This window comes from Nothoprocta perdicaria, unplaced genomic scaffold (assembly GCF_003342845.1).
Source record: "Nothoprocta perdicaria isolate Ctin4 unplaced genomic scaffold, notPer1 scaffold_74, whole genome shotgun sequence".
Classification (NCBI taxonomy): domain Eukaryota; kingdom Metazoa; phylum Chordata; class Aves; order Tinamiformes; family Tinamidae; genus Nothoprocta; species Nothoprocta perdicaria.
Window position 1 is genome coordinate 991,481 of NW_020456021.1, and position 27,171 is coordinate 1,018,651.

Here is a 27,171-nt window from a genome sequence, read left to right on the forward strand (position 1 = left end):
ATTTTTTTTTTAGTATACAGTTCAGTTTATGTCAACAGAACAGGCTACAGCTACAAATATCCACAGATAATAATGGAAAAAAAGATCCTTTATTTTACTCAATACATTTCAATGAGAAGTGTTTCTGGATAAAATGAACTTCTGAAGCTGTGATTCTTTGTTATTTATCTGTGAATGAACAAATCAAAGACAGCCTTTACCAAAAAAGTAGTATAGAACAAATGACAAGGAATGCTACCTTTTATCTGCCAGTTGCACTGAAGTTTATATCAACAACCCTTCATTTCTCTGCCTCCTGGCACCTATGAAATATATGCTGTATTCTGAAATTAAAATCATCCCATCTTATCAGTACTATTTTATCGTAAGGAAATTACTATAGATAAGGCATTATAGCAAAATAAAAGCTAGTCTAGAAAAGTGAACAGTTTGCCTTAAGCATGAGCTGGGTAGGATACTTCATTCTTGATCTTATCTGCTCATATTGACTGTAATTCTTTTTTATTAGTCGTTATGGTCACTGTAATTTGGCTGTTGGGTAGACTTGAACCTCAGGTTCTGTGAGTGAGTTGTATGAATCTCTTGCTGTACTAGGGCAGTGAAGGTTCTCCTGGGAAGCCTGGACCACCGGGGCCTCCGGTAAGACATTTTACTTTATATTTTGAATGTTATGTTAGAAACAAATCCGGCCAAAACTGTGGTCTGCTTCTGGCCTTTCTCTAGGACAGTTATTCCTTTCTGCCCCAAGKCTAACTCTAAAGCCATTTCCTAATGTAGCCTAGAGGACTGTTAGTCCTTGCCTAACAGTTCTGTAAATTCAATCTAATTCCCAGGAAACTGTCTACAGCAACAGTTGATTTTGAATGAGGATGTAATAAGAACGTCAGAGACGTGGCTTAAGGAGAGCAGTGAGAGGGGCACTGTAATACCAGGGTAAAAATTGCCTATGAATGACAGAATAACTAATGCTGACTATAAAAGAAAATTTAAGGTCAAGATAAATCTTAAAGTTAAAAAAGAATCGCTATAAATTGAATTTCTGTGCCCCCAAAATGAGAAAGAGGAATAATACTGTGATCTAATTAGGATGTTAGCAGAGACTGAGACCTATGAAGGGAAACTAGAGAGTGTAAGATGGCAGAAACAGCATAAAACTGCAGACTTCAGATGCTGTCATGTAGATGGGTAAATGTCATGATGGGGTTTGAAAYAGAGGCTACATTCTGGGTACCATGAATGCGACTCCTGTGAGTTGTCACTCATAACTCAAAATTTAGCCAGAGAAGTGCATAGGATCTCATCAGTCAAACCTGAGCATCAATTTAGAGTTAACAGTTCAAGATTTAGCATTCTCAAAGCACTTGAAGCTGTAGCTTAGATGCTTTCCAGTTTTCCAATTAGCATAAGCCTTCAAATTTGAAAATAAAATGCAAAACACCTTCCTTGCTTGTGTAGTTTGATGAGTTGCTTATTATATGAGTATGTAGGTATTGTACATTAAAGATTTTTATTAGGTTTATATTTTTTAAAAGTCACAAGTGGTGTTGTTATATATCTTACATTCTTACTGAAATGTCCAGAATGTTTGCAAAATTATCTAGAACAAAAAATGATACCACAGCTTTGCTGAGGCTTAGGTAAGGTAAGAATTCCACCTTATAGTTCATAGTTGTGATACTTGGTTTTTGTGTCTTATAGGGTGTCCCTCACAATGAAAGAAATGGCATGAGCAGCTTATATAAACTACAGGTATTTTTTTTCATTATTCTTTTTTTTTTTCAATAAGCATTTAATCTTGGCTCAACTCAACTTTTAAACTTGCTGTTGCAGGGAGGCGTGAGTGTTGCTAGTTATCCAGGTCCACCAGGACCTCCAGTAAGTATTTCACASAAATGCAATTTGAAGTAGTAAATTAAAATAGTAACAGAGGGATTGATTAATTGCATGCCGTTTTTGTGAGTGGTATTATGTTTGATTTTGTAAGTGGAAGATGGCAAAGTCATAACTCAAGATATGACTGGTATGTCGTAAATAGTGAAAGTTGTGTTATTCAAGGTTTATCAAGCAGTTTAGCTTGTTCCAGGAGACTGGTCTATTTTAAGTATTTCACTCCCGTGCTGTGCTGACTTGTAAGTCTGCAAAATTGGTACCTAATTTATTATTGGACTCTTCACTGAAAGTCTATTAAAATGTATAATATAGTCTATATAGTTAGGGATGTAATGAATTATATTTGATGCAGAAATGAGACACGGGAAATCTGCTTTCAGTCCTGTCACAGATTCACTGCAGGTAGCCACAGTGCAGAACAAGGTGTAAAACAGAGCCTGGAATGCAGAGCTGGCCTCACTCCAGGCRGCACCCCGGGCTTTGTAGCTGCCCCAGCCTGCAGCTCTGCGCCCTGCTGCTTTGCTTCTTGGGGCCAAAGATGCTCTGCACTTATTTAGGTCCTCCTCCTTGTTAGAGTCATAAGCAAGTTCTGCTATATCATCATTTTGGCAACCATTTAAGTAGATTGTAGCTATCAGTGAGTACTTTGCCCTTGCTTGATGACCAGCTTTTCGCTGCAGACTCAGCCTGATCCACAGAACTGCCTTTCTCTGTTTTGGGATATCAAGAACAAGTATTACTAAAATTTTACACAGAATAAACTGGCTGGGAGGGCTTGTTGTGCTCATGTGGAATGCAGTGCATTACCAATGTATAGTTATAATGCACTAAAACATAAAAATACCATGTTATTGGATAATGCTCTTCGGATTTTCATGGATTTCCACTTCTTATGTTTTTTGCAGGGTCCAAAAGGAGATCCTGGTGTAGTGGTACGTACATTTTGGCCCTTCTAGAGGTTCCCCAGATAATTCAGTACATGATTATAGTAACAAAGGTGGAAGATTATTCATTTTTAGAAGGTATCTTGCTTTTGCAGAATCAGTACATCTGAAAAGCCTTCTTTTTTTTTTACTGATGGGCTTGAGAAATTTGCAACTTCTGGTAATAATTCTTCAGTGATAATGCAGTGAATGACTGAACACAGCATTAATGGCTTTTGGATTCATCTCTGCTGAGCTGTCCCTTGAGATATATAAGAAAAAATAATGTGTATTGCAAGAGATAAAAGCCTTACTTGCTACAGTGCTATAGGTAATAAAGATGCAAAATGCTGCAAGACCTTTTGGCCTGTGCTCAAAATTAAAATCRAAATTGATAGAGAGACAGTGTGCTGTGTCATAATAGCAAGCAGCAAGCAGAAGTTGCTTTCACATGGTTTCACTGGGAGTGGTATGATAGATAATTAAAATGTGATCACATTGCATCCAGTGGGCAAGATGATGAAGATGATAGACATGGATGCTGCTGTGCCTTTGAGCGATGCAGGGTGACATTCAAGGATGGGTGAGTGCATGGCATTCAGCTTTCAGCTGAGTAGAGAGATTGCCCAGTAGTTTCACATTCATATTAAAGAGAATGGAACCAGAAGTTGTTAGAGCTACTTAACTTTTCTTTTTTCCCTATTATATTATGGTCTTTGCATGTGAGCTTTCTGTCAAAATTATGAGGGGAAGGACAACTAGTGGAAGAATCGTGAGCAGTTGAACAGTCCAGCACAGGGCTAGTGACCAGTAGAATACAAATACAAATCCTGTCTGTGAACACATTTCTCTTGAAGTCCTGGACAAATGGTGTTTCTGATATAGAGATTTCTGAATTTCTGATAGAGAGACTATACTGGTTGTTAGGTTACAATATACCACTACATCTCCAAGCCTTGAAAGTGGCAAAACTGTAATTCACATGTAGGATTTCTTGATGACTTCTTGATGGACATCCATAAAATTACCAAAAAGATAGTGGTAAAAACTGTCTACTGTTCTTGGTATAGCATAAAAAGTATGGTGGTATAAAAYGTCATTTTAAATTGATATATATTCATGTTTTTCTCCTTTTTTAAGGAATTATCACTTACCTGCATAACAATAATTACAGGACTATAACACTGCAAGGCAATAAGACAAGTCCTACTCCTTCCTAGTCAGTGTGTTAGAGTTGTGTCCAGTAGACTTGTTTCATACTGCAAAGACCATGATTGAGTCAAGCTGGATCCAAAGTGTCAGCTGGAAGAGCTGGAAACATAGCTCACTGATAACAGCAGTCGGAGTTGAGATATGTGGGGAGGAAAATTTTACCCAGTCAGGCTGTATTATTTTCCTCATTATCTTCTGATGAGTTCTTCTGTTGAACATCAAAAAAGCCTGAAAAATATAGAGATCACATTTGAAATAAAATCATATCCCTTCCAGCAGCCAAAGTACAAAACAGCTATTTCTGCTACTAAGGGAAGGAACACAGGACTACTTCGGAGAAACACCTCCAGAGCTCCTTAAGGCACTCAGGAATTCTGTCAGATAGCAAGGAGGTGACACACGACCTCTCCAGATGCAATCTGGTCTTTGAATTGTCGATCTTGGGCAAAATAAATTGGGAAATAGTAACTGCTGACCTCCAGTGGTGATTGATTTTAGTCATCATCTTGGCTGCCTGGTAGTAACATGTCAGAGCACAGCATGCACACTGTGTAAGTGTCACCAGACACTGGCCTTGTCTGAAAATATCAGGCAGAGTATTCGGAAGGTGATCATGAGTGTCTCATCCTGTTCAAGAGCTCTTGTCATCAGTCTTGAGTCTGAATCATGGAGTCATTTTTTTTGCATGTCARTGTAAAACTACTGAAAAAGCTCTCTGCTCAGTGGAAAGTCAGTCCCATTCAATTATGTATCTTCTCTTACCAATGCAGGCACGATATCTACACAAAAAGAGCTGTGGAATTAAGCATAACTAGATCACACTAGCCCTGCCCAGACCAAAGAGGCATTGGCCATGTGGGAACATGTTCAACAGTTAGACTTGTTCATGTATGATGAAGGTGCATACTCTTCACTTGGCCAACCTGTGCCAGGCCTAGGATTCTGTTCAATTCTTTGCCAGGAMAGACATGTGAACTTTGATCTATGAACCAGTGTGGTAACTGTGCTCCTTGAGGACAATTCAGGTGATGAAACCCAAAATGGAGCACTGAGCACTCATAACATCTTGTAGCAGCACCCACTTCCTGCGCAGGAAGCACCTTATCCTACATAGGTTTGGGGTGTTCAAGGTGAGATCTGCCAGAGACAAAATGAAATCCTTAAGGGAATTTGCTGTGACTTTTGGTTTTGACTGAGACTGCTGAAATACTAGAGTTATTAGAAATTGTAAAAAATAACTGTGGTAAATTGCTGTCACTTTTCTTTAAAAAAATAAAATAAAATAAAATAACCTCTTCTCTACATCCTAACCTGGTCTCTCCAGTGCAGCAATCTTCTGGTTCTTTCAAAACCTGAAAACAGAAGAAGTATTTTTACAGGGACCAAATGTGTGGGGGTCCCTTGCGGAATAAGCTTTGCTCCTCTAAGGAGGAGAGTTCTGTTCTGAAGTAAAGTTAAATAAACTGGTAGAAAGTTAATTCTCTKCACACACTCACACCCTGTGGCTCTGATGAGTGAAGGTGCTCGGAGCTGCCTGTGGGCAACAAGAGCACTGGAGGGAAAGAGGGAAGTCTTGATTACATTCAGAATTAGAACTAAAKCAGTTTGTCAGAAAATCATGCAATACCTCTGAGAATAGTTTAGTTCGTAGATCACTACAACATGACATAACAAAATATGAGCATTCAGACAACTACTTGGTGATTTTTAAATGATCTCAAACCAAATATTGTGTTGTTGCTTTCTGTTCAACATTTCTTATGTAGATGACAGAAATTCTAATCCATGCAATCCTTTCTAATTAAAAAACAAATACCAGGGAGACCCAGGACCGATGGGATTACCAGGACTAGAAGGACTCCCAGGAGAAAAGGTAGGACTCATAAAAGACAAATCATGACTTTTAATGGCAACTACCTGCAGCTGCATGCTGTCTTAAACTTATGTGGGTGTGCTTTATGAAGTTTGTGTTTCAGTGTGAAAAAATTATAATTATCTGTATTTCCTTTTTTTTTTTTTTTTTTGCCTTTAATGTTGATCTGAGTAATATACTAACTTAACATAAAGTTCTGTTTTCCAAAAATATAAAATTTTGTGGAGGAGGCCTAATAGTGTTTTTTCTTAAGTGGATGGAAGGACATGTACATTGGTCCTAAATATGGTTACAAATTCTTGTTCTCTTTTGGATATGGTCATATGCTTGCAGTCTGTCTGTCCTGTTCTAAGACTTAGATCTGAAAAGAAGTTTGTACCTGAATTAGTCCAGACCCACCACATGCAAGACTTTCATCAGAAAACACAACAAACAAAAAAGGCAGATTGATTGGAGCAGGTTGTATAAACAAGCTAAGTGTTAGTGCACTTCGACCTTCTCCCAAAGCAAAAACATCCATAACTAATTTTAGTCAGAATTCTACACTCACATAACAAATAAGCATAATCCTAGTGTCTTCCTGCCAGTCCTAAGAATATAATAGATGTTTTTAAGAGTATAATAGATGCTTTTGTTCTTCTTTGGAGCTCTTAGATATGTCTGTGTGGCGGAAGGCACTCTTTTCTGCACAAACCATAATTTTATAATGCATTGATTTAAACGCTAGAACTGGGRCAAGAAGTTGAGCTCAGAGTCAGGTTTAGCTTCCCTCATCTGGGCTGACACAGTTGAACCATCTCATTGACAAGATCAGAGATGATAGATCTATTTTGAGAAGAGATTTTTTTTAACCAGCTTTTCAGTGGTATTGCAGATCAATACATACCAGCAGCTGTCTAAGCTGCTGTAGTTTTACCACCCTGGTGAAATTGATTGATGTAAAGACTCAAGCGAGAAAGATAAAATTATGCCTATGCCTCAGCAGCTTCAGCACAAAATACATTGTATTTCCTTGAAGTGTAGATGAAGATTGGCCATATATTAAAATGTGGAACTTTTCCCTGAAATGACGATGGCACAAAGAACCTTTCCCTTCTACTGCCCAGTCTTCAGGGATGATAACTTCTAGGACATGGATGACTGGGTAGCAGGGAGACAGTAACTTCTTTAAGAGATAAATYTTTATATATGCATCTTGCTGTGATAGCAAATTACCGTATGTTAATTTTGGTCATCCTCATGACCACAGATTCAGAGGGACTTTCTATCCCTTTTCAAGTATTGCTTCAAACTGAGTAGGTTTGGCTTGGAAATTATTGCATTATGCATGGGAACTTAAACACAGTTAAATTGGTCAAGTCTACAAAGAGATCAATGGCAGAGCTAAATCTCAGTATCTAGCAGAGCCTCGTTTTATCCTCATTTTCAGTTCACTGAATAAACCTTTCTCAGGTTTAATTGGAATCTACTTCTATTCTGAGTATTACCATTTAAGTATGGATTTATCTTTCCTTTAGGGTGACCGTGGACCATCTGGCACACCAGGAGTCGCAGGAACACCGGTAGGTACCTGTGTTAAAGAAAAAAAATTATTAGGAAAAGCTGAAAAAGGTCAGGCAAGGAGCTCAAATATACCATTAATCACTATTTGTGGAATGCCAGCATTAGGCTCCTGCTTTGTAGGCAGGTATGAAAATTACATGTTTTCCCTAAAGAGATTAAAATTTTAATACTATTGAGGCTTCCTGTTACTGTTAAAATGACAGGAAGGAATGGTATGAATACATGATAAGGCTTGTTTTTAAAGCTGCATATACTCAGCTAACGAAGCATATGAGATTCTTCTCATTGTCACAATTTAATAAAGACAAATCATAAARTCATTTTCAGTATTACTGGAGATTCCCAAACCTCTCAGCATCTTTCTGTCACAAAGAAATTTTATAACCATTAGATACTGCAATCTATGAGGATCTGCATATCAAGTCAATCAAACATTTTCATGAGGGAATGATTTTGTCAGCTATTTGTAGGTGGTATTTGAAGAACTTTCTGAAAGTCATCCAGAAACTTTGTTGTAGGTGAAAGTAAATGTAGCTAATGATAAATTGAAATTATAATTTTTCATTTGTGTTCCTAGAGGAAATAAAGAATTTTTTTTCTTTGCATCATATTCACAGTTTACTAAAAAAATCTCATTCATTTTTTAGGGGGCAATATGGAGTTATTTATATGCAAATACATTTATTATTAAATTTGGACAGCTACCAATCCTTTCAGGAGCTGTTTATAAATTATAAATACGTACTTCATGAAATAAAGAGGAATGTGTATCTACGCACTCCATTTCCATTAGCCACTGATTCAGTATTATTTACTGGGAGTTCCAAAAGAGAACATTGGCTGTAAATAACTAAATTTAGTTAAGATTTCCTAAAACAAGTAGAAAGTACACTTTTAAAGGAAAAGGAGAAGTATTTTCTGGGATTTGTAGCTCATGTAAGAATATCAAAGTTTGATATTCTGAAATATACTGCATGCAGTATATTCAGTATATTGATTATGTTCAGTATAATCAATAATGCAGTAAGCAGTTAGGCTGATTATAATTGTTCATTCCCGGTGTATTTCCCACTGGATATGTTCCAAGTCTTATTCTTRTTTGGAGTGTTGCTCTCAGTTCTGGCCAGATACCAAATATTTAATGAATTCACTTCAGCACTCATACAAAGTATTCTGTTGCTTATGTCTAATTCAAATGAAATGTACTAAAATAAATTATTTTTTAACATTTTATGTTAAGTCATTTTAATTAACAAGTTATTAGATTTATAAGAGACGGTACTTTCTAATAGGCTGGGAAGAGTTTTGGAAATGTATCCTCACATGTTACTGGAAGAGAATTTGTCCTGCCTGCCTGCCATTATTTCCTAGATTCAGTAGAGAATATTACTCCATTTGGGGATATAAATATCTCATTCTAGCTTTGGCTTTTTGCTCAGTGGTATTACCAGAAAAAATTTGAACAGAGTCTGCAAGAATTGCCACAAATGACTTCTTCAGACTGAATCTTCAGTCCTGTCATTCCTGAAGTTTTGCTTATGTCCATGTGCTAGTTTCCTCACTTACAGGAGTCGGTTCAGAATCTGCTCAGAGGCATTTCTGAGGAATTCAGGTTCAAGGTTGTGAATTCTCATCTGAGACTGAATAACCTGGTCCGACTTTGTTACTGACCCTTCTTTGAGCAGGAGTTTTGACTAGATGACCTCTTGAGGTTCCTCCCAACATGAATTATCCTTTGTTCCTTTCTATAGCTCTGGTAAAATCTTCTTCAAACTGCATACAGTTAAAACAGCAGAGTGCTACACCCACCATTAATACAAGTACATCAAAGCCCAGATAGGATGTAGCTCTAAACTGGTCTATCGCCAACTACTTGATCAAGGCAGTTTATTGACTGTGGTGTGCTGAGAGAGATATAAGAGACTGCAGAAGCAGGAGTGTGATGATTAAGGAAGGCTTCAGCTAAAATCAGTAAGCTTGGTGAATGTCACATCAGGACATGTCAGAGAGACTTCATTTTTAAACATAACCAGCTAGTGTTTTAATTGGTTTAAGAGTGTTGAGAAGAAAACCCCCAAGAGGTGAACTTGACTTTGTGCAGAGCATAATGTAACACAAAGCAATCAAAGAAACAGTGTAAAAGCAGCTATAAAATGTTTGAATCCTACCTCCTTTTAGGAGCAATAAAAGCTAAAATAAACCATGAGAGCTGCCAACGTCTTTTTGCACATTTTCCAAGTTTTTCTTGATGGGCTGTCCACAGTTTTTGTTTTCAATAGTTTTTTTCTTCCATGACAGCTGTAAAGAATAACAAGATAAGCAAATTTGCTAAAAAGCAAGAAGGCATCTTTCAAAAAGCTCTAGTCATATAAAGTCTCTAACTAAATGATGATAACTAGAAAGGATTGTAAACTGGCAGATGGAGCTTAAAACCACAATAACACTGGCCAAGAAAAAAAACTTGAAGAAAAATTGCAAAAGGCATCAAGTCAGTAATAAAACCTCTTTAAATATATCAAGATCAGAAACTACCTGATGATTTTACATATACACTGTACAAATACAGTGATGAACTCTAATCAGACTGTTACCATCTAGGAAGGAACCATTAATGGATTTTTTTTTTACAATTCCATAAAACATTATTCCAGTATTCAAAAATGAAGAGACAAAGTTTTTGAATTAATTTGTGCATATAATCCAGATACATAGGTATGTATGCACACATATGTGTGCACATGTAAGCTGATTCATATTTTTTAAAATATAATATAATATTTTTTCTGTCTCAAAGCATTTCTTAAGCAAAAATATGAGTTTTTCAATTAAGCACATATCCTGTATTATTTTTCTGCTAAGAGAAATTAATATTTTGTTTTCTAGTAATCTTGGATTTTTAATATTTTCTTTTTGCAGGGAAAGCCAGGATCTCCAGGGTCCCCAGGAATGCCAGGTGAACCTGTAAGAGCAAATTGAGTTCTAAACTATCATGATAGTACACAAATATTTCAAACACTGAATGCAAGACTTACAGATGCAGATTTCCATGTGTGTGTGTTCTTCCTTTTAAGGGTGAAAGAGGACCTATAGGAGATATAGGATTCCCTGGGCCAGAAGGGCCGCAAGGAAAACCGGTAAGCAGTTGTATATCAAATATACATTTATTGCAAAAATAGGCATCTTCATTTGCAATAAGTTACAAAAGAAATGAAATTGCATTCTGCTTTTTGTTAAGCAAGGTTTCATCCTAAGAATATCTACAGTTATACTGTTCATACCAGTCATACTATCGGGGTTCTCTTTATATGGGGGCCCTATATTTTGATGTTTTAATATTTAATGTTCCTGAGAACCTTCGAAGAACCTTTGGGTCCTGCTGACATGAAGGAACCTGTAGCACCTTTTTTTTTTTTTTTTTTTTTTTTGAAGGAGAATGTTAACCCAGACACTCAACACAGTTTATAAAGGATGGGGTAACAGAATGTATTCCCAGTTTCAGTTTAGATAGAGAATTGGTTGCTTCGTCGTGCCCTCATTAACTCCTCTCTGCGCAGGTAATGCAACGCCAGCCATGGCTGAAACATTTACTGTTTTCTTAGGATATGTCTAAATTGACCTCTTCATTTGAAGTCCAGCTCTGCTCTCTCGCTGCAGACACTTGCTGCAGTGTATTGTACCAGCTGAGCTGGTATAAAAACAACACAGTTTATATTGCAGCAACATTTCAGTTTCGGTAGCACAGAATTAATTAATTCCTCCTACACCTGCTGCTACAGTGACAAGCACAAGTAGCCCATTTAAGTTTGTGACCATGTCTGCCTGCCTTATGCTTCTTGAGATTCTTGAAATAAGAAGAAAATGTCAGTAGCTTCTGCACCAAATTGGCCCAATTTAGGAAATAATTGCAAAATCCCTATCACTAATAAAATTTTAAAACTGCAGTACCTGCTTGCATGTGTGGTGTCAGGAGGTGATGGGGTGGACACTCTGAGACAATTTCCAGTTTAGGGGAGAATGTGGATTTGGGACTGTTCTGAATAGGTGGTGCAAATGAGACCACCCTTTTGGGTGCAAAGAATAACAAGATAAGCAAATTTGCTAAGAAGCAAGAAGGCATTTCTCAAAAAGCAAGAATATTTAGCCAAGTAGGTTGCAGCTGAACTATGTGACAGGTCCTAAAAAAGAAAGAGTAGGTCTAGCCCACTTGTTACTTGTGTCTGTAACAGCAAGTGTTTTGAATGAATATGTCTGAATTTCTCTTAAAACACTGAGATTATCTTCAGGTTACATAGGACAAATTTTACTTTCAGTTATGTTCCTGTGCAAAAAAAATAAAAAAGACRAAAAAAAAACAGAACAAAAATCAATTTAGGGCTACTATCTAGAACAAGAGGAATCTCTTCCGTGATTATGCAGYGATGAGATAGGACTAGAAAAGTGCACATGCAGTTCCATGATTTGCATAATTTCCATATAACTTGTCATTTAAAATTGCATGCTCGTTGAAGTTGATGCACATCATGTTGCCAAAGATATGTAGTTAAACTTCAGCATGCATGCAGTTCAGTAGGGCTCCAAGTTCTTTTCTTTCAYATACTTCAAGAGTATTTGTGAGTGTTTTAACGTAGTCAAGACACCAGCTGCTGCCTCCTCAACTTCAGGATGTGTATTCATAACATCACTGAACATTTACTTTTATATTTTTAAAAAATGCATTCGACCCATAATTATAATATGTTCTGGGTTTTTTTTGTTTTTTTTTTTAATAGGGAATCAATGGAAAAGATGGATTGCCAGGTCCTCCGGTAAGAAAGCATACTTTTTGAATACATTTTACTCTTCACAGATACTATAACTGTCAACCCTAGCAGTTGCTGTCAGTTCTACTACTAAATGAATATACAACACAGCTTTTAGAAATGTGCTTAACTTCTTCATTCAAAATCAAATTTTCAGGGTGCTGTGGGGAGACCAGGAGACAGAGGGCCCAAAGGAGAACGTGTAAGTTGCCTGTTTTATTATTCCTTTCCTTTTTCTGAGCATCTAAGAGATTCTGAGCATCTGATTTTGTTTGCAAAGCTAGCAAGGTAATTTTCTGTGAACTTTAGGCATTTTAGAGACTCCGTCCCAGAGACTGCTTTGATTTAAGGAATTAGATTTTAATTGACTTCTGCATTTACATAAAAAAAGAAACATATTTGTAGATTTTCTAACACTATTGGTTTGGGCAATGTAAGTTGATCAATAGGATGAGAAGTAGCAGGTAACTAATTCCACAGTGATGCAGACAGTCACTGAAGGAGCACTGAGGCTTTCCCTATTTCCCCTAACAACCCTAAGAACTTGGCATCACAAACATATAGTCCTGGTTTATCTAAAACCAACTTGTTACACTTGTCACCTCTGTGCATAATGTGTGAAGGAAATGCAGTGTTAGACACTTGTAAGACACGAGGTTTTAGTCATTATTACAATAATTGTCACTTACAGAATTCAACATTTTGCAGTGTTCTGTTCCTGCCCTTAGGACCACAAATAAGGTTTAAGAACCTTCTCATTGCCCAGCCCACTGTGTCCTGCCGTACCTTGCTCACTCTTGACCTTATCAGTTGTCCTGCAACTAAAACCACAGGCATGCCACCAGAGAAAGAGGCTGAGCCCATAAATATATGCAATATCGAAACATACACTGACTCCAACTAATGCCACATCTTTAAGAGACTTGGCCAAGTTTTGGCAACACTGTTTGTAACTGGCCAGAAGGCAAGCAGAGTGACTGCACAACAGCAGAGAATTTAGCAAGTACCTTTGAATGATGCCTTACATTAATGACTGGGTCCATCCTTTGTAGTGAGGAAAAGACATTGAAAAGGAAAGACGTTGAGGCACCCATGGCCTTAGCTCTCTTCATCAGAGTGAAACTTGGGAAGGTCCAGGGAAAAAGGAAGAGGGTCTACCCATTCCAATCTCATCAGTGAAAGAACTCATGTCTATACATAMAAATCTATATGTGTATGTATGTCCACACAAACTTGTGTGTGGCTAATTGGCCACAGTCTAGCCTTCTCTGTGCAAAATAGCACAGCTCTATGTTAAAAATTTGGTTCAGTTTCCAGAAATACTYTTGGCTCAAGTGGTAATCAGAATCTCACACAGCCTTATAAAACAGTAAAGTTATAAATAAGCCCAATGCAGTAACTGAACACAGATTTAAGAAAGGTGCAAGTTCTTCCTTATAATTCCAGACGGCAGGATAGCTCCTTCTTCACAGAATTTACCTTTTTAGTGCAAAATTAAATACAATTAATGAGAGAACACCAGAAAAAAAGACTCTACAATTCAGCACAGTCAACAGAGATCTTGGAATCCAAATGTCCTGTCATTTTTTTTGTACATCATGGCAAAGAAATAACTCAAAGTGAAATTTAGAGGAAGATAGTGACCCAGTTTTATGAATTATTACAAGGAGCTTCTTCCAAAGACAAGGGAAACACTGGGGGCGATTCAAAAATGCTTTTATGAAAAGTGACTGTATTTGATCTGCCTCCTATGCATTGGCAGCCTGAGAAATGAGAATATTTTAGAAGAAAAACAAATTGAGAATTGGCTTCACACTGCCATGTTTTTTCCTGTAAATCTTAAATTTATAGAAACCTTTTTGATCKTTTTGATCTGTCTCTTCCATCAGAATATTCCTTTTCCAGTTCCTTCCATGTGGACACATTCTCTTTCCTTCTCCTATCTATTGAAAATCTGAGAAACTGAAACAAGAATTGCATACATCCTTTGAGTATCTTCTCTTTTTCTACTTAATAACTAAAGCAGCTTTGTTTCTGCAGGCAATCATTCATATTTACAGTTCTGCCCAGCTGTAAATATTCATGTCTGGAAAATAAAACTGGAAATCAGGTGTATGCAATATTGCAGAATTGCTCTTTTAAAAGAAACATAAAATAATTCATCTTGCAAATATGCAATCACAAAGAGATTGTTTACCTGATTTCTCCAGATAAAGAGATTTCAGATTTTTACAGAGTTTTGTTTTGTTTTATTTTAGTCCTCTTGGGAGGGTTTCCAGAGTTCAGTCCCTCTCCTCTCTTGCTGAGAGCACTTTAAACTCCAKTCAGGAATGAACTGTGATTTTAGTTAATCCAATAAAACATCAAACCTCACAGCGGTCTTTGTAGTGAAGCTTAATTATAGCCAATAATAAGCTCTAACCCACTAGAAATCAAAGAGATTTGGAGGACAAATGAGTGATAAAATTGTGTGCAACCTCCTACATGCATCCTTATGTTCTTCTCTGTCTCATTTAATCTTTATGTATCATATAAATATCATTTTAGAATATAGCTACAGTTTTACAGTTTTATTTGTTAATAGGGTTTCAAATSTGAGTACAGTTTACCAGTACTTGTCATATAATTGAATGCAATTCAATTTATTTACCTCTCATTGGTGTAGGCTGAGGATTACTCTGGTAAAGATGTAATCAATTCTTGATGCTGTTCGCTCCTTGTGGTGGAATTTAAGATTAGCTTAAGTCATGCATCAAGGACAGTCAGTGATCCTTAAGAACCAGCAACTCATCATTAGCAGTCTGAATGCAAGATTTGCTCCACAGCTATAGTTCAGCAAACTAATAGCTTAATGAATGAAGTATTTCTCACAGATAAAACAAATCAAGTCATATCTCAGCCCATGTTGGCAGCTGCTTCTGGCCGTAACACTGACCTTTACTTTATTTGGTTTGCAAGGAATTCACTCACTGMAAATGGGTTTGCATATCTGCTGGGTTTTATTTTTCTCGTTTTTTTGTTTGGTTTTTGTTTGGTTGGTTTTTGTTTGGTTTGGGTTTTTTCCTCATGAGCTGAGGCAAAATGCAGAAGTACATATTTCACCATTTTTGTTCTGAAGGTCAAAATACCTTTTCAAATATTCTGCTGTGTTTTTCTCTTACTCGTACCTGTTACACTCATTCTTTATTTTTTTGCATGATTTTTCTTGGAAGTTGTATTTTTGTACACTCTTTGATTGCCTTATCAACTACATTCTAACTGAAAAATGTACACTTTTTTTTTCTCTTTCTGTTTTCTAGCGGAGTGACAAAAATGTAGCCTACAGTATAATGTAGGCAGATAAAACCTACAGTTTTATCTAGTTTTCTGCAGTCATTATATAAGAACATAGAGAATACTAGGCAGATTGCTAAGGAAGCACCCCTTTGGGCTCTGCAGGTTCCTGTTTATCAAACTGCAACTTTTCATTGAAACTTCTTTTCCATTGCTCTATCATTTCATTTTTTCTTTCACTGTTTTTATCTGCATTGTGTCTTTCTGCCCATGGGTTTTAACCCACTCAGCCTTCTCGTTTTATGCCCCACTGTAAGATTTTTGCAACCTTTGTGAGACCAAATTTGGATAAAGTATCAGACTATCGTTTTAAGACATGGACAATCTAAACTCAACTCTTTTTACTGTGTAACGTTGGGTTGGATCCAGAGAAGAGTTGTACATGGTTCCTGGAAAGGACTCCACACCTCTGCCAGCTAAGCACCCTGGGTCACACATGCCCTTTCTCTCATCTTACAAATTTGAAGTGGTTTTACTTTGAGGTTACTGCTCTCTACAGCTGCTTGTTGGTCAAACCTGTCTCTTGAAATGAGTGAAATGAGTTTGGATGATTTTAGATTGAAGGAGGAACAGAATTTTATCCTATATCTTTGATCCTAAGAGACTGGTCTGACCACTGGGACACCATATGAGCAGTGAGAAGCATCTCTCTTACTTGTTGAGTGAGAATGGACAAACTGACAAGTTTGTTTTTTTTTTTTTTTTTTTGTAGTAGTACTTTTTTTCATCACATATAACAAATGGCAATTTTAAGAATGAATAGAGAAGAATCTACCTGAAAGTAACAATTGAGATGAGCATGAAGCTGTCAAGTGTTTGAAGGCATTAGTGTGTGCGGAAACAAAATATTAGGCAACTAGGGAATTTATTTTTATATATATTAAAAAAATACCTAATGTGTGGAGGAATTTGAGCAGCTAAATTCTACCCATCTTGTCTTTGACATTTCTAGGTCATTTTTATTGATCTTGGCTATTAACTTTGTGCACCCCAATTCTATACTTGAAAGGTAGTTTATCGAGGTTTTTTTTTTTTTTTTTTTTTTTACTGAGTTCAACATTAGAAGTGCAAGAAAACAGAATATTATCCACTGTTTTTTCAAAGATAGGATTAGCTTGTAAAATCAGCTTCATAGCATAAGTTATTTGCCTAAGAAATGCCTGTTTCTAATCAGGGAAGAAGTTTCTCTGACATTCTTGGGTGATGTTTCATTCTTGGTTTGTTCTACTGTACATAGTGGTTTTGTTTATGCTTTTGATTTGCACAGGGAGATCAGGGTATTCCAGGAGACAGAGGCCCACAAGGTGAAAGAGGAAAACCTGGCCCATCAGGCGAAAAGGGGGCTATGGGTCCCATTGGGCCACCAGGAGACAGAGGCCATCCCGGTTCACCAGGTCATCAAGGTCCTCCAGGTTCACCAGGACCCCCAGGTTTTCTGGTAAGAAAGTGAAGATTCTGAGTTACTGCTTGTGAAGCCAGTAATCATGAAGGTAGCATATACTGAGCAGTGAAAACTCCACCAAACAATGAAACAGTCTCATAAAAACTAAAATTTCTCTTCAGAGGTCAGAAGTGGAAAAATTCTACACAGATSAAGTACTTTTAGATTTTGCTTTTCACTATGTGAGTGCTACTTTCAGAGCAGATGTTAGGTAATGCTTAACTTATTTAGTTCCTTACAAATCAGCAGATGGCTATTCAATGCAATTAATTTTGCAATTTTTTCATAACTTAATAGCTAAATTTTAAGTGTTTGCAAATGAGAAAGAAATACAGGGAAGCGAAAATGTTCCTCAATAAAAGAGAAATTACCACTCTACCTGTTATAGTATATACCTTCATTTGTCTCCACAGTCATGCACACACACGTGTGTGTGTGTTGTGGTCTTTATTTTTTAATTAGTGAGATACCATCAATCATATAGGGTAAAGATCTAAAAAGTTTTTCGAGTGTTAGTTGGTACATTGCTACAGTATTATTTACTTTTGCTTGAGTCAAAGCWGTTATTCCCTTATGAAAGTGAGAAGCTGATGAACATGACATAGAGKGCAAGTAAATCACAGTGGTATAGCTGGACATCCTTTCTTAGTCTTATGAACAAGCAGTATTAGCAATTTCTAAGCATATAATATATGCTGATCACTCTGACAGTTGAAAGGGCTTCTTCTACTGTATGGTAGTCAAGACCGTCCTAATATTCTAATAAATTTGGAATAAAATGGCCTTTTCAGTTAAGTGAATAAAACAAATATTTTAGAATATATTATTTTTGGTGAACGTTTTAGATGCTTAGTGCTAATTTTATGATGTTCGGATTATAAAARTGCACTGAGTATTTTTTTTCCTTCCTGGTAAATAGCTAACATATAACACTTTTTGGTTTCCCCATCAGGCTGATGCAGTTTCATCTGAAGAAATAAAAAAATATATCAAACAGGAGGTTCTTAAGGTTTTTGAAGGTAAGAAAATTTTACAACTGAATCTAAATCTTAAGTGGTTCTAAATGTTTTCATTTCCCTATAGCCTTTGTATACGTTTCTAACTTTTTTTATTCTGTTTGCATAGTACTTGAACAGCTGCCTTGTTGCTGAACTTATCAGTTAATTGCTGATGTTTAGAACTATTTAATATAATTCAAACAAGTAATTGTTATTATAAATTGCAAAAAAAAAAATAAAATATCTGTTAACCAGAGTATTTCCTTCTGAAAAAGATTAGCATTAAAAGATAATTTGCTTCAAATGATATCAAACATGGATATTTATCATTGTAGATACATATTCATGTATATTATTTGGAATAAGAATTAAAATGGGTAAACTGAGCTAAAATGCAAAGCAGCTGATTGCTCAGATATAAATTGGTATACGCAACTGCCCTGTTTTCAGTTTTAGTTCCAGCAAGTTTAGATCTTTACATATCCTTTGCTTTCACTAATAAGTTCACATATAAATCACACCTTCTATTAAGCTAAACTAGCTTCTCTTTCAGTTTTTAATTAAAAGCAACTTTACAATCAGAAATGTCTTTTATTCTTAGTACTTTTTTTCCCCTTGATGAGTAAAACAACTGCCTTCAAAGCATTCCATGATTGCTAGCCCTGTCCTTCTAAATGGCTCTGTGTGGGGAGGTCTATTTTCAAATGACTCTGCATGGTGGTGGACAGGGTGGACAGTGTTGAAGCTCAACAAGCGCTGCCCTTACTGCAAAAGAGGTCACCTGAACCTGAGCTACATTAGGAGGAGCGTGGCCCACCCATTAAGGCAAGCTGTAATACCTCTCTGCTCAGCACTGGTGAGGCCACATGTGGAATACTGTGTCCACCTTTGGGCCCTCGATTCAGGAGGAATGAGGAGAAACTTGAGAGGATGTAGCAAAGGACCTCCAAGGGGCTCCAGGGTCTRGAGCACATGACCTAGAAGGAAAGGGTAAGAGCTGGGCTTGCTTAGGAAGCTAAACTAAGCTAAGACGGAGCTAAAGGGTGGTCTGGTCCACACTGCTTGAAGGGTAGTTATAAAGACAGCAGAGCTGAACTCATTTTTCAGTGTCATGGGATATAACAAAGGGTAATGCCCACAAATTACAGCTTGGGTGGGTCAGGCTGCACTTTTGCAAAAACTTTTCCTAATCAAAAATCAGGAAAAAAATAAGAGATTAGTGAAACGTTGGAACAGATTACCCAGAAAGGTTGGGAATTTTCAGGATTTGGCCRGACAAATCATCCATATGACCCCAGGTCATATGAGGTCATCCATATGGGGTTTATGGTAGTTCCAGCTCATGCAGGAAACTGCACCCACTCGGCTCCAGAGATCTCTTCCCCCCAGCATTGCTGTGATTCTGTTCTGCATGGCAGCTTTTTTCYATGTACTTAGATTCATATGTGTTAGGTTTGCTCCTCTTGAACAAATCATATATTCTCCTGCTTGATGACAGTATAATAGAGGTTAGCATTGAAAGGGAAGTCACTCTGAATGAGTTGTAAGGACAATGTAGGTATCCTTGTTGAATCCCTTACATTCATTAAATTACTAAGTTGTTTCAAATAAATTATCTAATAAACAGCTGCTTTTAGATTTCAGTTTACTTTAGATTTTCAATTTTTCAACAGTTGCTTTCCTCTCAGAAGAAGGAAAATTGGGAACCATTAAGACACCGCAAACTTACTAAAATGGACATAGTAGAAACATCTAATTATTTTGGCCACTTAGCAGATTTATATGAAAGAAAGAGTTGACAGCTCTCATTTATGTAGGTGTAAGCTGCCRTGTGTTTTCAACAAATAGCTGTATTGATTAGGTATGGAAAGGAAATACACAACTGGCATGAACACAACATCAGCAAAATACTCTTACTCAGAGCTAATTTACTGTGTAGGAAGGACTTGTCATCAATACAATCGATTTCTCTGACTTTACTGGCCAAGCCTGTGTTTCCAACACACTTATGTCCTTTTTTGATTCTCTCTTTCATTAATGAAGAGAGGATGGCTCAGTTTGTATCCCAGCTGAAGCTGCCTGCAGCACTGCTTGCTTCCCAAGCTCATGGAAAACCCGGGCCACCAGGAAAAGATGGTTTACCAGGACCTCCAGGAAAAGATGGTTTACCAGGAACACCAGGAGAACGTGGACTTCAAGGTAGGAATTCAAAAAATATGCTTTTAAGGATTGTATCTTGAAATTTATATACTTGCTAATGATCATTAAATGAGACAGGACTACATATCTAGCTTCCTAATGATTAACTTTTTAAAACTATACTTATATTTTTTTCCAGACTAGAGCTATGTATTAACCCGTAGTAAATGTGTGGATTTTATTGCTTAAAAAATCCTAATCAGTGCATTTTATTCTAATAAATGATAAAATACTGACAGATATCTAAAGCTGACAGATATCTAAACCTGCTGTAGCAATTTTTTTTTCCTCTAAAATACTATAACAAGGAAGAAAAGCTATGCCAGCACTTTAATGTAGCTCTTTACATCCTGATTCACATTAAAAAGGACCATCTTATCTAAGAACCAACTTTTGATCTCCAAGGCTGAGCATTTTCAGCTCTGACCCTAAGTATTGAGGAGGAAAGATTAAAGGCAAATATTGCTCTTTAGAAGCAGTGAGAACTGAAATACTACAGCCTGAATCCTTCTTAGAGTGAAATAATCTATTTTCACAAATCCACTTCAGAATAATCTGCTTTTCACTGTATCCCAAACTGTAATTTGTACACTGCAGTGCATTCGGGCAGTGCAGGACGCTTGTGCCACTGAACTGTCCTTTATTGCAAAATCAGTTTCAAGGAATCCAAGGTCATTATAGCTGTGTTCTCCTGTAGATTAAGACTGTGCAAGGAAGGGGAGAGCAGAATGAAGGAAAAAGAATTTATAGAATAATAATATTTTGTGGGTAATATGTAATTTGCAGTTTATCTGTAGGTAGTTCTTAATTATTATCTTTTGTTAGTTTGGTCTGCTCTGGAGTCAGAGCAAGTCAGACTGGAATGAAGAACATGAAAGCAAAACTGAAGATGTGTGGATCCTAAAGCTATCAGAAGAAAAAAAGACTTATTAACATTGATAAGAGCAAACCCTTGACAGAAGCTTGAAAAATGTGATGAGCTCAGAATAAGAAGAACAAACAACAATAAAGGATCAAGGAAAACAGTAAAAGACTTAAGAGTCTTACAACACTGACTTCTTCATTATCTAAGTACTCAGATCACTGTAAACAGTTACCTTTAATGTCAGTGCCAGGTTGTTCAATGATTATGTATGTGGTGGATAGTCTCAGCTTCTGGGAAGTAGCACATTGTACTAGGCTTCATTTCCAGCTAGTGGGCATCAAGAGTGAAGATGATAGCTATGCTTGAAAASAAATAAAGCTGCTTTTTCATGCCTTATGCTTAAGTAAAAGTAGTGCCCCATGTACACAGGATTTTCCATGTATTTTACCAGTATGCTCAATGCTGTTTTGGGGTTAGTAAGAGTTAAGCTAAGTGAGAAGCATTTACTTCTCTGATATATCAAAAGACACATAAAGTTATACTGCAAAAGAAAGAAAGCCAAAATTTTGTCTTGCCTCCTTATTACACTATGTGTAACCGATGTTACCCTGAGAGAAGCGCAGTTACAGTTGGTGCCTTTCCCTGCTGTGCCTGTCCATGTTCTTGTTTTGTGCCAACAGCAAAATGAAATCCCTGTCTCCGAGCAGATTGAGAAGTATCCATGCATATTTCAGTTTATTCTCAGGCATATGAGATGTGGCAGGGAGGAGGCTCTGGAGAAGCATGTTCTCATCYGTGTGTGCATCTGAGGGCAGCAGGGCAGCATGCCATCTGCACGTAGGCCTGGCTCAGCAAGGGAGCATGGTGTGTTCCTGTACTTGGCGGGTATGCCAAAGGGATAATATGCATCAGACAGGGCTTTTCTTGCTAAAAGAAAATGGCACAGGTAGTGGAGGAATRTGAAGTAAGCAAGTACTGACTGACAGTTACTCATCTGAGTAATTCTCACTTGGTTGCAGCCTAGATTACCTGTCCCAGGTATTTAATAGGGTACTGCCGTGTGCAGTAATATGCACCTGTGAATCAGTGTCTGTTTTAGTCACTTGCAGCTCCCAAACAGTCAGGAAAAAACTTTTGAGGAGTAAATAACAGGACCTGTAAAGACACAGGTCAGTCAGGTAGCCACTCCTGCCTGCTGAGCAGGACTTTGTTTAAGGAATTCTTCAACTACTGCGAGTAGAGTTATCATTTCTAATGAATTCCAGAATTGCTGCCTGCTGTCTTTGAGTAAGGCTGATCACAGTACGGTGCAGGTAGTTCCCAGTGCTTTAAGTAAAAATAATTTTGATTTTGATTATCTCAGAAAAAAAAAAAAATAGTTGCAACATGAATGGTAAAATATGCATTTGAGAATTAAACAGACTTTGCATAAGAATAATAGAAATATGTATGTATATATTTCCTCACTGAAAGAAGACCCTATAAGCTAGTGGAAGCTGATTCTGTGGGGCAAAGTTTTCCCTGAGAGGTAAAACATCCATTTAAGGAAGAGTAGAGGAACTTTTTTACTATGCATCTATGTTTTGAAGGATGCTAATGTCTTGTAGACAAAAAAAAAAAATTATTTCAGCATTTTATTGACAAGTTTTACCAATGTCATCCATTTTGCAGACAGCCAGTCAGATTCTGTCATGTGTTAGAGAAATTAGCTCAATTTGATTTGATTAGATTTTTAAATATATAATAGTTTTTATCCATTAGTTCAAATTCACGTTCTTGGGTAATTTTGGAATTGAGAGATGCATATTATCTTTTGCATTAATATGACCTTTGTTTTTTGTCATAAAAATAAGAAGGGTTCATACTAGTTAAACTTCACTGTTATATAAAGGAAACATCAAGAGATTTTGATCACTCCTCATGACTCATGGTAGACCCAAGGAAAYAAACTTCCCAGCTCAGGAAAGAAAAATACTATGTGATGAGATGAATAGTGAAAATTCCATATCTTTATTGCTGTTGTATCTCCTACTAAATTATGTCATGGGAGTAGAGGCGATGGTTGACATGGAGCATCCTGTTTTAGTGGATGCTGTCCAGACGTAGTCACTTTTTATTTGTGGAATAGCTGCAGAGTTTTAAAGCTTTACCTCCCCTAAGGTGTCCCACTCTTGTGGCAGTGAACTCAGCTTGTTTTCAGTCTGCTTTGAAAGCCAGTTACTGCCTGGCAGTGGAGAGGGCAGTGGCGCAAGTTCAGAAGGTGCCCTGGAAGCTGGGTGTGAAGGACTTGCTCTGRGCACCGTTGCTGTCGCTTTGCGGTGTTGTGTTTTTAAGAATGCAGCAGTATGCACAACTGTTTGCACACTAAGACACAGTGGATACTTTGGAGTTGTTGTTCTCTGTTGTGTTCGTGTGTTTGCCTCTCATTTCTGCTAAAAGAAGCTCTTTTTTTCCCAAACACTGCCATGCCTGTTTCAGCTGCAGTGTTCTCCATGCAGCTGGAAGAGGGTCTCAGGGATATAGATCAAGTTCCTTTTGGAGCTGTTTAAAGGAGATAACTCTTTCTATCCCTCCAGAGCTTACAGACATGAAATTGTGTCATTTCCAAGTTAAGCTCAGGCAATACTGATGCTTCTGACAGACTGTAATATTTGTGGTCCTGGTAGATAGCAGCAAACTCTAAGCTACATTTTAGCTGTCACCAGTCCGTGAACATAAGAAGGGTGCTTATCTGTTCAAGTGCATGCTTGCTACATACTACTACCAAATGTTTACCGTACTGCCCACATTGGGTACATGTTTACATACAGCAACTTTTGGGATGCAGGAATGACGAGCAAACCTCTGGAACCCAAGTTGCAAGGCTTTGCTAGAGCAGTTGCCTTTGGGAACCTTTTAAACCTCTTACTCGGGTCATTACCAATAGAAATGTAAAACATCTGCCTTTGTGTAAAAACCGATATATCAAGACCTTATTCAGATATATGATAATACTTTCCTTTGACTGCATATGAAGTTGTCACTTTCAGCTCAGATAGAAGGTAACAGACTTCCTCTAGAATCATGGGACCTGCTTCTGAGCAAAATATACCTCATTGAAAATCAAATATTTTACTGCCAGAATCACATATTGCGTTGTTTAGATTGTTTACTTATAAGCCTGTTTACTTAAATGCTTATACTCTATTAAATAAAGCCTTAGTTTTTGAAAAAGATACCTGGGAAATCTTATATGAAACTTCAGTGTCAACAAAACTTTCTCGGCCACTCTGTACAAACTACACCTTTGTATATGTATTCTGATGGAGCTGGTAATTGCTTACTCAGTCCTTGTTCAAACATTTGCATAGGCAGCCTGCTGTTTGTACTATTGCCTTTTTCTTTTTTTTTTTTTTTTTTTTTTTGGTCTTTAATGTCTTAAATTCAAGTGATGTTTACAGAATCTTTCAGTCTATCTTGGTCCATTTTCAACTGTGTTATGTTAGCTCTCTTCAGTAATGCTATGATGGAGATTGTAAATGTGATATATCATAAATGTGATTTCTCTCTTTTTCCCATAACTAAAGAAATGCAAAAAAATAAATAAATTAGTGGCAGCACTACTTTGCAAAATTATGATTAACTGGGTTTGTAGTGAGAAATGTATTGTAACTGCATATTGTAAATGAAGAAACAGAGATATGTAATAAATAGGAAATGTAATAGACTGTGGTTGTGTGATTGAGCTTCTCAAACAGTGACAAATACTATGGATTATACAAGATTTTTGGATCCAGACAGCTTTGATTGATATAGTTGTAAATATTACCATGGCCATTGAAGAGAAACTAAACTCACAGTGAACTCCAACACCTTCATATTCCCTTTGTGTGCTTGTGCGCCTTGCACAAATCTGTTTACTGCAACTTGGTGAACCTGAATGCACGACCTTTTAAACAGTTCATTTTCTTTGCCTGTGTCACCCTGCATGTCACCCTGCATGTCTTGTCTCCTGCTTTGCCTGTATGACTTCCACTGTCATTTCTTACTTGGGGTGTTGGGGGAAGAGAACACAATAACTGGTCCTCGACTTTGAAATCCAGGACGACCAGTGTTCAAATTCTACTGAAATGTGTAATAAGCTTGTGTTTTACAGAAAGTCTGAATATCTTGGGTATCATTCTGTTGCGTTTTGTCTCTTGCAACCACAAACTGGTGCCCATAGGGCTTATAACAATTTCTTCCTTGACTGCCTGGCAAGGGCTGATGTTGCCATGAGCTGATGTACGCTGGCAAGACAACCTTTGCTGGTCATCTGACAGTGCCCTTTCTTCCTCATGAGACATAAGTTGCATGTTTAGCAGTGTGCTGACCGATCACCTGGGTCGCTTTACTCTTAAATTAATCAAAGCTTTCTCCCAAAAGAAAGCTTCTTGCATGGCATACCCAGTACTGCCATACACTGCTGCCTGGAGCAAAACAAATTCAACCACAAATGCTCTTAGAAGCTGGCAAAATTGATCACCAGCATATGTCACCTTACACATCAATAGCTGAGGTGTTAGGGAAGGGAGATGGGAGGGTTTTCCAAYAACCCTTTTAAAATAAGGAGTTAAGGCAGATGTCACACTTGTTCCTTTCAAAATGCCTCAAAATCCTTTCATTCTCTCTCCTATGTAAATAATTTTTAAGTTCTTTAAGTAAAAAAAACCTATATAGATTTCTAACCWGAAATAGTAATATCCTGATACTCATGAATTCTCTACTCTCAGGCATCCCAAATGTTTCCAACTAATAAAGACATAGCCAGAGTTTAAGAAAAAGGAATCGCATAGTTTGGATGTGAGCTGGAGCACCTAAGAGGGTGGAAGCTGATTTTCCTTTATACAGAGCTATGAYCTGTGATTTGAAAATTTTATATTTGAATGTCACAAACATTCAAAATATATTTTGATATTCAAAATACAAGTAGCAATCACATCATATGGGCATTATCTCGGTACTTGGGCCAAAGTGGGCTTTGCATGCAGAACTTGTAGCCTGCATGAGCTCTACTCAGAGTAAGGGCAGCTGTGTCAGCTGGAGAGAGCATCGGTCTGATTTATAGTGAAAKAGGTGGAATATCTAAGTATAAACTTCCAGCCCAGGAAGTTTAAAATCTAAAAGGTGCGTGCATAAAGATTTGCATGTAGTAGCAAGGGCGAAGTCTTCCTCTTTTTTGGGGCTATGTCCCTGAGAAAGACTGAGAGCCATGGAGTTATGTTTCTGTGACTATGACCAGTGACATGTATGGACAGATGCCAAAGAGCCTTGGGATTAGAGCTTTATATAAGTCCCCCAAACAGGTGAATACACCCTAAATTATTAATTAGGAAGGTAACTTAAAATCTTTGGGAAAAGTAAGGCTAGTAAATCTAGCAAGAGCCCTTTGCCAGAGGATGCAGCAGTAACTGCTAGAAATCCTCATATTTCCCAGAGGAACATACAAACATAATATTACCGGCTGTATTACTAGTCTCAGAAAGAAAAAGGAAAAGAAGTGGGCATCTGTTTTCCTGTTTGGGTTTGTTAATAAGATTACTGTTTAGATTACTGTTTATCATAAGAGGACACTCTTATTTTCCCATCTTTGTTCTGTGTAGGTTACAGAGGACAGAAAGGGGAAAGAGGCGAGCCTGGAATTGGACTGCCTGGTAACCCTGGACCACCTGGCCCTTCAGGTACAAGTCTCCAGATTTCTTTACGTTATCCTGAACTAACGTTCCTGAACTAACACAAACACTCTGCTGTGCTCATCCTCACGCCAGCTTTGCCTCAGTGTGTTTCCTGGCGGTTTTGCTGTCGCATGAGGCCGGATATCCCGGCCTGCTTGCAGCCTCGCTGGTATGCAGGGGTGCAATGCAGGACGAGGTGTGCGCTCCCGTCCCAGCTCCACTAACTCCTGCGTTTGTTTTACCAGCGACCGGCCTGCCTGGCCCCCCAGGAGCTCCCGGCTCGCCCGGACCRCAAGGGCCGCCCGGACCCCACGGAAGATGCAACCCAGCAGATTGCTATTACCAYGTAGCACAGACTCGGTCACGCACCAGTGGGAAATAA

At 37.6% G+C, this 27,171-nt stretch overlaps 1 protein-coding gene across 1 annotated transcript in view; it reads left to right on the forward strand.

The window, feature by feature from the left end:
• COL19A1 (collagen type XIX alpha 1 chain) overlaps positions 1 to 27,171 on the forward strand; it is a 179,789-nt gene extending 152,618 nt beyond the window's left edge. Inside the window, exons 36-50 of the mRNA XM_026051330.1 lie at positions 595 to 639; positions 1,699 to 1,749; positions 1,831 to 1,875; positions 2,796 to 2,822; positions 5,845 to 5,898; positions 7,416 to 7,460; positions 10,378 to 10,422; positions 10,533 to 10,595; positions 12,231 to 12,266; positions 12,418 to 12,462; positions 16,861 to 17,031; positions 17,987 to 18,053; positions 20,076 to 20,231; positions 26,718 to 26,795; positions 27,035 to 27,171. Of these exons, the coding sequence (XP_025907115.1) occupies positions 595 to 639; positions 1,699 to 1,749; positions 1,831 to 1,875; positions 2,796 to 2,822; positions 5,845 to 5,898; positions 7,416 to 7,460; positions 10,378 to 10,422; positions 10,533 to 10,595; positions 12,231 to 12,266; positions 12,418 to 12,462; positions 16,861 to 17,031; positions 17,987 to 18,053; positions 20,076 to 20,231; positions 26,718 to 26,795; positions 27,035 to 27,171 (1,065 nt within the window). The remainder of the gene's footprint in view (positions 1 to 594; positions 640 to 1,698; positions 1,750 to 1,830; positions 1,876 to 2,795; positions 2,823 to 5,844; positions 5,899 to 7,415; positions 7,461 to 10,377; positions 10,423 to 10,532; positions 10,596 to 12,230; positions 12,267 to 12,417; positions 12,463 to 16,860; positions 17,032 to 17,986; positions 18,054 to 20,075; positions 20,232 to 26,717; positions 26,796 to 27,034) is intronic.